The sequence below is a fragment of the Morchella importuna genome (assembly GCF_003444635.1).
Source record: "Morchella importuna strain M04M26 chromosome Unknown Morimp01GS005, whole genome shotgun sequence".
Classification (NCBI taxonomy): Eukaryota; Fungi; Ascomycota; class Pezizomycetes; order Pezizales; family Morchellaceae; genus Morchella; species Morchella importuna.
Genome location: NW_025763402.1, coordinates 663,848 through 677,448, shown reverse-complemented (window position 1 = coordinate 677,448; position 13,601 = coordinate 663,848). Strand labels below are relative to the sequence as shown.

The 13,601-nt window shown below is 45.7% G+C and overlaps 3 protein-coding genes across 3 annotated transcripts; 1 reads left to right on the top strand and 2 right to left on the bottom strand.

Annotated features, from left to right (window-relative positions):
* Window positions 1-5,028: 5,028 nt before the first annotated feature.
* Window positions 5,029-6,846, bottom strand: LAJ45_02727 (uncharacterized protein; the record flags this gene model as incomplete). Its single annotated transcript, XM_046112318.1, has 6 exons — window positions 5,029-5,225; window positions 5,310-5,666; window positions 5,745-6,015; window positions 6,114-6,329; window positions 6,545-6,723; window positions 6,780-6,846. 6 exons carry the CDS (start codon window positions 6,844-6,846, stop codon window positions 5,029-5,031), a joined length of 1,287 nt encoding a protein of 428 aa, XP_045974444.1.
* Window positions 6,847-7,308: 462 nt separating this feature from the next.
* LAJ45_02726 (uncharacterized protein) lies at window positions 7,309-7,697 on the bottom strand (the record flags this gene model as incomplete). The annotated part of the gene is made up of 3 exons (XM_046112317.1): window positions 7,309-7,448; window positions 7,511-7,639; window positions 7,694-7,697. 3 exons carry the CDS (start codon window positions 7,695-7,697, stop codon window positions 7,309-7,311), a joined length of 273 nt encoding a protein of 90 aa, XP_045974443.1.
* A 372-nt stretch (window positions 7,698-8,069) lies between these two features.
* LAJ45_02725 (uncharacterized protein) lies at window positions 8,070-10,313 on the top strand (the record flags this gene model as incomplete). The annotated part of the gene is made up of 2 exons (XM_046112316.1): window positions 8,070-8,549; window positions 8,613-10,313. The coding sequence occupies 2 exons, from the start codon at window positions 8,070-8,072 to the stop codon at window positions 10,311-10,313; spliced, it is 2,181 nt and encodes a 726-aa protein (XP_045974442.1).
* Between the last annotated feature and the right edge of the window lie 3,288 nt (window positions 10,314-13,601).

Genomic DNA, 13,601 nt, shown 5'->3' with positions numbered 1-13,601 from the left:
TGATAATATTTTTATAAACACAAAGAGGTATTCAGAAAAGAGAAAACAATCCAGTACTATTACTATTCCCCAATTACAAAAACACACTATACAGCGCCAGAAGTGTGTTCCATGAGTCAAGCCAGCTTAAGCTTTAGGGTCGTTGAGAGCGAGCCTGACCACTCAGTAAGGCTCGAGCTTATCCTCGAGCTCAATTGATCAAACTTTGTACTTTAATTCACTGAGCCCAGGGGGCTATATATATATGGGGCTGTGAGGAGGAGATATGTGGGCTACCAAAGACCTTCCTCCCTTTTCAACACTTATTTCAACTATTTGTCTCATCGGTCTAGTGCAGTTACTTTCCTAATAACAATGCCCATACCTGACACTTGGCAGAAAGAAATCTTGCTTTCTAATCATTGGCCACCATTTTACGAGCCTTCGTTAGAAGCCCGAGTTCTATCTCCAAGAGCCGAGCCAGCTCGTGGTTATGTCGACTTGAGAGTCACCCGCTACATCTCCTTAGTACCCACTCATACAGCAGTAGCGGCTAGGTAGTGTCTTATTAATTTTGTTTTGTTTTTTTGTTTAATTCAATGTCTTATTAATTCAAACTTATAACCCCAGCAGGACATTTTACCGTATTTCGAAATTACTGCAATAAAGAACCCAGGAACTTAAAACCCATATTATATGCATTTGCAGACCCCTTCTCTTTTCTTTTTTTCTTCTCTTTTTTTCTTTCTTTTTTCTTTAAAAAAAATTAAGTAGATGATCAAAAAGAATCCACACACACACTCATATTAATGACTACAAAATAGCATAGCATGAAATCTAATCATCCCGTTATAGGTACAAGATGTTGGGTCTTCTTAAGAGGTGAATGAAACTCAATTATGGGACCCGAAGAGATATGAACTCTTGCTCAACCAACGCAAACACCATTTATAAACAGACAGGCGTTACATTTTATCTTTCAGGAATCGAGGGACACATTCCGTTACATAAAGCCAATTACAATCATGTATTATCACTCGTAGGGTTAGGGTCCATTCGGAGTCTGCGGATATAAACAGGCCTTTTTCTCAAGAGCCAGCTACTTATAGGCCCAGATCTCTTCTGTTCTTAATATTTAATGCCATGTTAACCTCAATCCTAGTTTATTTTGACGTTTCAGCTTAGCTTACTTAATTCTATTTCAATCAGTGAAAACAAAAACATGACTATGATTGATTGATAATTCATTAATTGTATGAAAACATAGATATATAATACATATTGCTTCTATCTGAAGTATTTTATCCCTCAAAATCTTGAGCACAATGCAGGTAAACAACCTGTAACTAGTATGAATGTCTCACGCCAGAGTGAAGTTTTTCAAACCAAATATATAAAGGTAGATCAGGCCGAGGCATTGTCCTAATTTCAGTTATGCACGTTTCCAGATCTACTTAATCCGCAAAAAGCACATTCTTTGACTCCAAGAATAGCAGTACTAAGCTTCATATATCAACGTACTCAGAACATGTGGGTGGGTTTCTGCTCGTGGAGAGAGTTTTCCCGGCACCCGGCGCCCAAATGGGACATGCAGAGAAAAATGCGGAGGAGTGTGGCTAAGGTATGAGTGCTGGCCTTGAGCCGGTTGGGGTATTCCACATCCTGCTGAACGAAGCGACTAGTAGGCATAAAGGGTGAAGCCCTGTACTTGTACTGAAGATTGTAGTACGCCGCCATAGACTACGGTCTGCATGCGAGTATGAACTAAACAAAAACAAAAACAAAAAAAACGTACTCAGAACCCCAATTTCATAATACTTCCAGAAGCAGGTGCTACATACATTATTTCCATAGATGTTTACACAATATCCCGAGTGATATTTCGTGAATATAATATAAACACAATTCACGGGTACGCACTGCGGTACTGCAGAATCAGAGACATTCCACTGCACAGCACGATATCCGAGAATCCCGATCTACAATGCACACGGCTCAACTCAAAGACATTGAGCCGTCAAAAGCACGTAATCTTTCGTGAGGAGCCCGTCTCCCCCCGGCCCCGGTGCGATCTCCCGTCTGTCTACGATATGCACAAAAGCCGTTACCATTTTTCACCACAGACAGTGTCAAATAGGCATCATGCATCTATGTGCATTTCGCATCTCGCACTTCTCATTCCCATCGATAGCTAACTGCTCACTACCATGAACTTGCTTATAGGTATACCGGTATCCCCTTTACAGATATATCTCCCTCATGTGCAGCAATTCTTGATCGATCCCCGGAAACGATATATACGGGTTAAAGATTGCCCTGGTAAGGAATACCTGATCGATCTCGACCATCTGCCTGGACGGCAGGAGGCATGAAGTACGAAATCTAAGATATCCTAATGGTCCGTGTAAGAGGATCCGGAGATACCAGTAGATGAATTATGTACACAATCAAGCGCTGTCAGCCATTAATACTGCAACGTCAAGATTCTGCATGAGATATTACCCAGTACTTTTACGATGAAGTGCACCGGGTATGCAATATTCTCTTTTGTATCTCTCTACCTTAGATTCTACAAGATGCGGCGAGGAGGTAGAACACTAAGGTAGAGCATGTCTATGTATGACTCCGGAATCCAAGCCGAGAAAGAAAGGAATTAAGAGTTTTAAACACGTCGACATTTTCATCGCCTATGCGCGAGGTTTTTGCCGGAACAGGCTCATCACAGACTCTCACTCACTTCAACTAGCTAGATCCATCGAATATTTATTTTTATTTTTATTTTAGTCTTCTGCTTGCAAAACGCACAAGTACCCCTCTCCACGCAACGTTGCATATTTTACCTCCTGCTCGAAGTTATATATATACCCAGCAGGCGAGATACATGTATTAGCCCTATACCCCACCCCGGGTATGCAGGGTGCTCTTTTAAAGAGTCAAGACTGATGTACTCCGGCTCCATGGGCGTACATACATATGTCTGCCTTCCATGGATATGTAGGTTCTCTGCTCTATTAACAATCGCTTCTATTCTGGTCATCATCCCTTATAGACCTGAATTAAGTCTTAAAAATCCACCTGCACCGCGTACCGACACACCCGCGAGAGGAGACGAGACAGCTCGCATATGTGATATCCTCTAACCGCCACTCCGTATAATTTAGGCATGTCATACGTACTGTACCTACTCCTAGTTCCTGATCTTCACTGTGAAGTACGGTACATGTAGCTATGATACCGAGGGACGAGAGAGAATTGCATACATGTATCTACCAACATGAGCAGGCACACAAGTACTTAGACCACTCTATTATTCCTACTTGCATGATGGTATCACTGCCGCTACTACCACCATCAGGCCCTTGTATCTGTATGTACCTACATGAAGTAGCTATCTGTATCTCTGTATGGACAATCAAGGCGGAGTGCCTACCTCTGCACACAGCAGCCACCCATCTCAAGCCTCTCCCTTCTCCCTGCAGCTGTACGTAGAGTGCGTACTCTATGGACAGGCAAGCATCATGTAGTATACGAACGACATAAATGACGATATGCCTATTCTGTTTCTCTGTCACAATATGCACAAACAGATCATCATGGTTTTAGCCATCCAGCGAGTAGGAATAAAGCGCAAAACATAAAACAAAAACAAAAAACCTATAGGTCAAAACATGTCTCGTTCCCTGGGACCAGCGATTGATAGTCCCACCCCACCCTCCACCTTAACCACCACCACCACCATCATCATCACTAAAAGAGTGAATCCTTACTCAGATTGCTTAACCCTCTTCGAGTTCCTCTCTGTGCCCCTTGCAAAGTAAAATGTACACTTCATGTCGCGTTGGCCCATGCACACACCATACCCTTCCCCTTCAACAAATCACCCGTTATCTCCGATAAACTGAGTTTATCCGTCAACGACAACGAACCCACACCCCCCCTGCCCTCAAGAGTTTCTCCGCGAATTGTGATTTTTAAACCCTTGTAGCTATTGTTGTGGTTACCAACCAAAACAAGTCTATCGCCTTTTTGACTTTTCGTGTCTTTGTTATTTGTTTTTTCTTGATATTCGGATGGGATGGATGCACCCTTACAGATCTGTTAGCAAGATAAGCTACCATCATCATATCAGCAGTGGGAGATGGCAGCCTTGCTTGAAATGTGGCGGTGCTGTGCAGTGCTCCGTGCATGAGGTACGCCCACTAAATGTTCAATGTGCTGAGCTGATAGGAGTTCGTCCCGGGAGATGGTCGCACGGTCCAAGTTGAAAGTTTCACGATTTGAGGTTGAGAAAAGCACGTGTGCTTGGCTACTATATGCTTAGGCATACGTACATACATACCTACCTGTTCTTATCTCCTTGCTTCTCTTCCTCCACTCGAAACAGAAAGGAAAATAGTGAAATCAAGGCTGCATAAAATAATAAACACCATACAATGAAGGAATGAACCTCAGGGCCCCCAGTAAACGAGTTCCGCTTTATTTACTCTTCTCCCCATCTCATCCCGGATAATTATCGTAGGGCGGAAATGTGATGATAACTGATGTACCTACATGTACATTACTCAATTGCAAGGAAACTTTGAAGGAGAAGGCCTGAACATGCAGGTAAGTGTAAACTGGACTGGTCTAAGGCTGCGGATGCATTAGGTAAAGGCGAATCAAAAATAGTACACCATTACTCCATACTCGAGCAAGTAATATATTCAGCTTTTATGCTTCATACCTACATATATGCACTAGGTATAACTACTCTGCACTTAATTACTCTAGAGTAGATACTCTAGAAGTGATATATGTGCTAGATGTTTTACACCTCGGCGGTTATACTCTAAAATGACCCCTGCGAAAACGGAGTGACATTTTCAAAAGCTAATAGGAAAACTAGCCGTATATGACAATAATCCTTAAGCAAAAGCAAAAGCAAAAGAAATCGAAAGCCCCTCTCCAAAAATAAATTATAGACATGAAATAACAATTTTTTTCCAAAAAGAAAAGGCATTCTAGACACGGCATGTGGCGACCTCTTCGGGAGAAAAATTACAATTAATATCACATACCCTCTCTTGCTGCTCGTCTTCCCAAGGCTCTCTGAAGTGCTTCCTTGCTGATATTCGGCAGTTCGCTGCCTCCTTGGGGATCCTTCACGATAGAGTATCGAATGGGCATGTCCATTATCCCAGGCCATATATCCATCGGTAAATGGTCGCCTTGTTCCTCTTTGAAAACTTCCCGCTCCGCAAGATCCGCTACAGAAATATGCCGTTAGCTAATTAAGCTTTCGCTCCCAAACCTAACCCAAGGGATTGGTTAGGTTGTCAAGAAACCCTTACCCTCATAAAGTCCTTGTAGCTTTTTCATTGCGTCTTTGACTATGTTATCCATTCCTGCAGCCACTCCTTTACGCCTCCCCACCTCGATAACCATGGCGTCGTATGCACCCATGAACCCTTCGTAAAAATCGCCTAGTTGCCAAAGCTCATCAAGTCTTTCCTCCATAGCTCTAAAGTATCCATCTTGCTGTGTTTCAAATTCTCTAGTCGTCCCAACATAACCTCCCAAGTTACCTTGGAATTCTTCAAATAGCAAGAAGTTATCATGGGCCTTGCCGGACAACCCATGCAATTTTTCAATATGTTTTCCAACATATGTTGAGATATTCTCCATTGTATCGAGTCTTTCCTTGAGCTCTGCGACAACATCATCGACTTCCCTTGCATCTCTTGCAAGTACTTTGTACATTTCAACCTTTTCTTCTGGGGACATACCATCAGTCATACCGCTTTCCTGGTTATGGGTATTTACGGCTTCGGAATCCCTCAGTGCCTGTGAACACCGATCAAAATGCTGCGTCAGCGACTCTAGCAGTTGCGCCATTTCCTCGGCTTGTTCTTCAAGAGAATGGAGGTACGGATGTATCGGCTCAGCTAAGCCATCCTCTTGCTTGCTAGGATCGGGAAGCTTAGAGAGAGATGTATCCAGGGCAGTCAGATCGGCATCGAATTCAGCAAGTGACATGGAGAGAGTGTCATGAGACTCCTAGAAACACTCCCGAAGATCCAAGATCAGTAAATAATATCTCGTACGACCCTAATTTAGACAGACGCAGGGCACAGATAAGAAGGGTGTATCTGTACCTGCACCTGGTCAATCGAATGTCGCAATCTAGACTTAAGATTTTCAATCCCCTCATCATCGACAAAATCGTGCAACGTGCGAGCCTTTGTCATCGAGGTGGGGTCTTCGTTTTCGGGATTTGGTATGCTGAAGGCCGGATCCACTATAGAATTCCGGAGCACCTCCAGAGTTTGATTGAGCCTGTTGTCGGCGTTATCCAAACCCGTCAACATTTTCTAGGTTTCCCGGGTCAGTCTCGGTTGATTCATACATTCACACACACATTTGACGCCTTCTGCCAGCAAAAAGACGAAATCGAGATTCTAGCTGGTTGAGCTTTGCCACGCTGCAGCCCATAAAATCGGGAAAGAACAATCGATGAGTGTCATCGAACTGGAAAATACATGTGGGGCTTTTTAGAATGACAATGAAGGGAAAAAATGAAACAAACCTCAAATTCGGCTCTAGAAGTATCTCGAGTGCTGTGCATCATCCTGTTTATTTGGATCGCAACATTCAACTGATCTTTCAGGGAATTTCGCAAGAAGACGCATCTTGAGGAGATGACCGTAGCTTCTTGCAAGGCAACTCTTGCGGAATTTACCAAGGTTTTTGCGCGAGCGCAAAGCCCTATCGACGATAGAGAACGTTTAGCATCGAGAAACCATGTGGTCAGATCCACTGACGTGGAAGAGCCTGTTGGGTTTGAGGAAGATTGGGCTGCTGCAGGAGCGCCGGCGAAGCAGGAGACATGGTTATCAGTGTAGGGGACGGACGGTATTGAAACGCAGATAGATTGATCAATGCTATGTTATGTTATTCTTGCGCTGTGGTCTGCTTTTTGCTCCGATCTTTTACTGGTGCCTCTTTTCTTTATATTTACTGAAGTTTGGGGGTGTGGATCCAAGATCAAAGAGGGAATGATTCCTCCTTCCTGCTCCCTCTCTCCCGTTGTCCGGGCAAGGAAGGGTAAAGGAGAGGAGGGATGAGAGATGAACCGTACTGGGAATAGCAGAAAGGAGAGAAGATTATTGAGGAGATGATTGGGGGATGTGGGTGTTGAGGGGCTGTGGAAAGGCTAGATCCCCAGCCGAGAGAGAGCTTGTCCCAGGTACCGGTATCTCCACCTTCCTAGCTTTAGATGCTGGGTACTTGCTTGGAGCTATGGAGCTATGACTGCAATAGCTGCCTAGCCTTTCCCTTTCGTCACTGCGTTTAGGGTTTATTTGGGTGAGGCTGCGAGATGTTCAGATCTTCAAGCAAAGCACGCAAGTAGAAGACCAGAGTAGCAGGAAGACGTAATCCAACAGGATTGAAATTGTAGCACAGGCGGGATAATACACAACCAGTGGTATCTATTGTATCAGTCAGATCCTCCGTTCGTTCGTCCGCTCAGTTGTCGATATTCAGGTAGTACCGTCAGGCTCTGGCTTGCATCGGATAGCGTTGAGGAAAGTAGCTTGCGAGTGATGGTGCCATCGCCGAGAAAATGATGAGAACGTTGAAGTAACCTCGGATAACCCTAACCCAGGCCCGTAGCGGGCCTCTAATGTGCTTCTCGTCAACTAGCTAGGTGCTAGGTTCGCACATCATTAAAAACTCATCACCGCCTTCTTCTCTTTCTCTCAATTCATTGCAGTGATACTACTTACCGTTCAATCAGTCAGTCAGTCGGCGCGTGAGTGTATATTCGAGGGTTCGTGATAAAGAAAATAAGGGTCGGGCCGGGAAAGAAAGAAAGAAAGGGTTCAAAATATCGGAACGTCAGTAACGTCAACTAAAACAACGTCATCCCGTCATCTCAACTCGAAGACGTCCCAACGTCTCTGTTTTCTATCCGGAGCTATCCACCCCCATATCGTTTTTTTTTCGACTCTCTTACCAACCGAATCCCTCCCCTACCGATTCCCCCCACGCCCGGCCTTTTGTTACACACTTCACTTGGACAACCTGGTTGGACGCCACAATCAACAAAAATGACGGTTGCCCCACAACCACGACATGCTTCACCTTTACCACAACCACTACAACCGATACTATCAGCACCTCCAATATCACCTTCTCAATCACTCAAACGGCCATTCGCAAGCGCCCCCACACTTTCCACAAACGTCTTGTCCTTGACAAGGCCTTGTGAGAACGTACAGAGACCTCTTAAAAGGCTCAAAAGATCATCGGTTTTTAACGACAATTCCGCCGTCGAAATGGACGGCAGTGAGCCAGAACTTTATGCTGCTGCCATTCCGGCGGATACTGCTGAGTCAGTTAGAAAGGATGTCTCCCCCTTCCTTTCAAAGCACATCCCCGGACAATATGCGCCGCAGGGATCTCAGCAGCAGCAGGATGGTCAACATGATCTGGAGGAGAAAGGAAACACCAAATTTTGTTATAGACACAGGCCAGATATCAAATGCAGGAGGCAAGCTGATGAGCCAACCATGGAAGAGCTGCAGAAGGTTTGCCCGCCAAGCTTACCCTGCTGCTTTGTGCATGCACAGTTGACTAATTCACATTTTAAGGGGATGGAAACACTTCCATCTGCAGATCAACAGGCAATTACTGATGTCTGGTCACTTTTTTCTGCCGCTCCAGCGACACATCGTAACCTTATGCTGAGGGGCATTTTGACGCAATGCTGCTTCCCCCAGCTTTCAATGATTTCTGCTGCTCTACGAGAGCTAATACGCATCGACTTCCTCAGCGCACTTCCACCAGAAATTGCTTTCAAAGTTCTATGTTATCTTGACACAGCATCATTGTGCAAAGCTGCACAAGTAAGTCACCGATGGAGGATGTTGGCCGATGATGATGTAGTCTGGCATAAGATGTGTGAGCAGCACATTGACCGGAAATGTGATAAGTGCGGTTGGGGGTTGCCATTATTGGAAAGAAAGAGACTGCGGATGACGAAAAGGCAGATGGAACGTCGAGCAAAAGAGCCCAACATCTTCACTACCGAAATCACAAGCGGAACTAAGGACCTCAATATTCATGGCAAGCGTCCCAGCGGCCGTAACTCGCCGGATGTAGAGATGATGCCGGTTATTTCACCCAAACGCACGTGTCAACGTGCTGTTGAAGTACCTCCTACAAGGCCCTGGAAAGATGTATATTCAGAAAGATACAAAGTTGAATCAAACTGGCGACGTGGACGATGCACAAAGAAGGTTTTTAAAGGTCATACGGATGGCATTATGTGCTTACAATTCGATGATGCCATTCTAGCAACAGGCTCTTACGATAGTACGGTTAAAATATGGGACATTGAAACTGGCAAAGAGATTCGAACATTGACCGGCCATGACTCTGGAGTTCGTGCCCTCATGTTTGATGACAGAAAGCTTATATCAGGTTCCCTAGACAAAAAGCTGAAAATATGGGATTGGAGGACGGGCAAGTGCTTGTCTACTCTTCCGGGCCATACCGGTGGTGTCATCTGCCTCCATTTCAACGATAATCTCCTTGCATCTGGATCGGTAGATACAACAATCAAAATCTGGAACTTTGCGGATAAGAGCTGTTATGCGTTGAGAGGTCATAAAGATTGGGTCAACTCGGTTCGGATAGATACAGACTCCCGGATGGTCTTTTCGGCATCTGATGACCAGACGGTAAGAATGTGGGATCTAGATACCAAAGCCTGTGTCCGGATTTTTGAGGGCCATGTGGGGCATGTTCAACAAGTGATACCCATGCAACTCCCCGGATATATGTCTCCTAAGTCGACTAAAGAGGATTCTTCTCAAAACTCTATACTTCCGCCCCACCAGCACTGGCAGGAATACCGGGATAAAAACTCGCCAAATCCGACTACACGCCCCCGGGCACCACCACCGGAAAAGATGATCACCGCGGCTCTCGATTCTACCGTAAAGTTCTGGGACGTGGCTACAGGCAAATGTACCAAAACCCTTTTCGGCCACATTGAGGGCGTGTGGGCTCTCGCCGCCGATTCCCTCCGGGTTATTTCCGGGTCGCAAGACAGGATGACCAAAGTGTGGGATGTCCGTACAGGACGGTGTCTACGGACAATAACGGGCCATCAAGGCCCGGTAACATGTGTCGGGTTAAGCGACTCCAACATGGTTACTGGAGGCGAAGATGGCGAAGCCAGGATGTATTGTTTCAAAAGCGAGGGAGATTGTGTACATGGCTGGAGTACTCCCCCAGATTTTGTTGGGAGCACTGATGCTGGAGGAAGTATCAGCTCCGAGGACTAATAGGTGCGTAGGGATACCCGTTGATGATTGTCGACAAGTTTCTTTTTCCTTTTTTTCTTCCTCTTTCTTTGAGCCTCCAAAAACACACGCTGTGGGGGACTGCTCATTATCTCCATCTATTCTCCTCCCGTTGCTTGGGACATTTCCTTTTCGTCTTGCTTGCCGGTCCGGCTGTTTATCTATGGGTATTAACGGGTGCGACTGATCTTTTCTTTCTTGCTTTGGGGGTGCATATAGGTTTTTTATTTATTGGATGACAATTATGTTTATAATGGGTTTTTTTTTTCGTTCTGTCAGTCTTTTTGGATGCAGTGTATTTTTTTCCTTGGCGAATTGTGTGTGAAATAGAGCAAAAAAAAAAAACTGATATCCCCGGCGGGCCTTTTCAAAATATCCACTCTGTCCCCAAAATCTCTTTTCTTGCATGTGTTCCCTTCCCTGTTTTGGCCCCTTCGCACACATCTGGCCACATCTGGCTGGAAGAATGAGATGCGCTCCAAAGACGAAAGATAATGGATAGGGGGGAGGGCATTTTCTTTTTTGCTTTTTCACCAATATTTTTGTTGCTTACTCTATCCCAAATTTTGGGTAAAATAGTAGTAAGAGCTTGCTTTTTTTCTTGCCCTTCTCCTATGAGTTCAAGTTCGTAATCAGCGCATGCATGTACGTAAGTGAACAATAGCATTACTCTCTCACTTTCTCACTTTCTCACTATCAAAACACCCATATCATCTCGCTTTCTTCCTACATCCCCCGATCCAGGGCTTGCGCGCGCGCGGATATTCCGAGTTCCCGGGGTACAGAGCATGTTTCTTAATCCGAGCCAGGCAGTTATCCGGGGGGCAGGTTGGCTGGTACTTTATCTCAATCTCAATTGTTGCGGTGTTTCATAAAAAAATTCTGTATTGGGCCAGTTTTGATTATATGTTCCGCTTGACGCATATCACGATGTAACAGTAGTACTACTACTATAAATTGTAGTAAGTGGATGTGGTTAGTAGCTTGTAGTACTACATGTAGACACTTTCACGGGTACGGTCAACACGGGGGGTACGGTCAATCTCAAATATACGCCGGAGTGATGTATGATACGCAGGGAGTTGGTTTCCACACAAAATCTTGGAATTGGCCATACCCTGTATTGACCACACCCCCGTAAAATCGTCTAGTAGTAATAGTGGTAGTTAGGGTAAGGTGTGAAAGGGGTGCAAGTAGAGTTTGGCACGCTGTTTCAGTTAGCTACAGTACTGTAGATTGCGATTGCTAGGCCAGCTAGGGTCGGGGGGTAGAGTAGAAGTTATTTAGATAATCACGGCACGAGTTTCGTCAGTACAGCACTCTCCAGACAGACAGGTACCTTGCTTGCGATTGAGCAGGGTACATACACTCTCCATAAAGACGCCGCCCCCCAGAAAAAGGGAGGGAAGGGGAAGACAAGGGGAGGGGAGGGGAGGGGAGGGGAGGGAAGGGAAGGGAAGGGAAGGGAAGGGAAGGGAAGGAAGAGAGGCACCGCAAAGCATGGACTGGAAGCATACGCATACCTAGCCTGGTTACCCACAGTATCTACTTCACCTTCCATGTCGTCTCCCGCCTGTCTTCCATTCACTCACTCTACTCAGAGTCTCTCTCTGGTTACCTGGCTAAGCTACTGGATAAGAGATGGGACTAAGGGACAGATTATGGTGGCTGCGTATGGGGAAACACGCCTGGCGCTGAACTACTCAGTGCTTCTTGTTGTTCTGCGCCTCCTTCCACCGACTTACCGCAGCCTATGTAGAGTACTCTATCTATGTCTATGCAGGGAGGCGACGACAAAAGAAAGAAGAAAAAAAGAAAGAGATAGAGATCCAGCATACTCCAGATGCCTAGGCACATACATGAGATATTCGAGAAGGAAACCCCGTGTTCTTCCATGGATGGTCCGGCACCGGTACATCACAGTTCAGTTCAGTTGGCAGGGCAGGGCGCAATGTGCGCGGCGGCGGGCATGGCATGCGTGCTACACTTGACGCACACATTACAGAGCGAGAAAATGATGATGATTGTCCTCTCTCTCTTTTTTTTTTTTTTTTTTTGTAATCCAGAAATATTAAATGGAAATAGAAAAAGACATTTAAATAAAAACCGTTGGAATTTGTAGGGTTTGCCGTCCTAAGCGGACGGGATTCTAATAACGCGGGGTGTGGGGGTCATTAGGCATATTAGATTGATTCATTTTCCTGACTGCGTAGAGCATGTAGTGGGTGGTTGATGGTTGATGGTTGATGGTGGTTGAGTAAGTTACTCGTTGCTGCGAGTGAGCGCCCGAGTGAACGAGTGAGTGGGCGGACATCGTGGCTTGATTGGCAGCAGCCCGACATCGTCTTGCCACCGCAGCCATTACTGACTACACCCCAGGTAGGTACATGTACGTACTCTACATTACATGAGGTAGAGTACGAGGTGCCTCTGCCTGCTTCTGCCCTCTAAGAGCCCGAATCGTAGGGTCTGAATCGCGGGCGTGTCTTGTCTTCTTCACCCTTCCAGCAACTCTACACTCCATCGGGCAAGAAAACAAAAATAATTTGATAAAGGCCATACGTACAGCTTCCAGCGCCTTATCGCGCCCATTGTCTGCCTTTCCTAATACATCCAGGGTTAGGGTATGTTGTGTCTCTCTCTTGCCCATCACCGAGATCTGCAACATGCCTCCTTGGCACCCACAACGACAGGGACAGGTCCAGACAGAGAGACAAGACAGAACGAACGGACAGGACAGCAGGGCAGAGGCAGAAAGAAGGCAGGGCCGAAAACTTTTCTGCGACCCTGATCCTGATCCTGATCGGCCCCCTCGTCGTCCACCCCCTGTTGAGCACCTTATCTCGTTTGTTTGCATCAGGTCTCACTCGCACTGCCGACTTTTTTTTTAATGATTGTTCGAGAAGGAAAGGAAACCTCGACCCTCTCTCACCTCATTCAACAACAAAAATAAAACATAGATGATGATCCATGCGCAGCGACGCAACGCAACGCAACGTACTCCTACCCAGGCAGAGTACTGTAATCAAAATAAGTTCCCGGAAAATAAAAAGAATATGGCCACTTCTCTTACGTTGCTGTCTTTGAACGGTCGCCCAGCACTCCCTAGAGTACGAGAATCCCTTCCATCCCCCTACGATACGATACGATCCCATCCCACATCCCCCTGCCCTAGGGTAACTTAATTCTTACCTCACTTTCCGTACCTTACTCTATGCAGGAGGAGTAAGCAGCGCGGTAGCTAGGCGTGTAGCGTAAACTTGTAAAGTA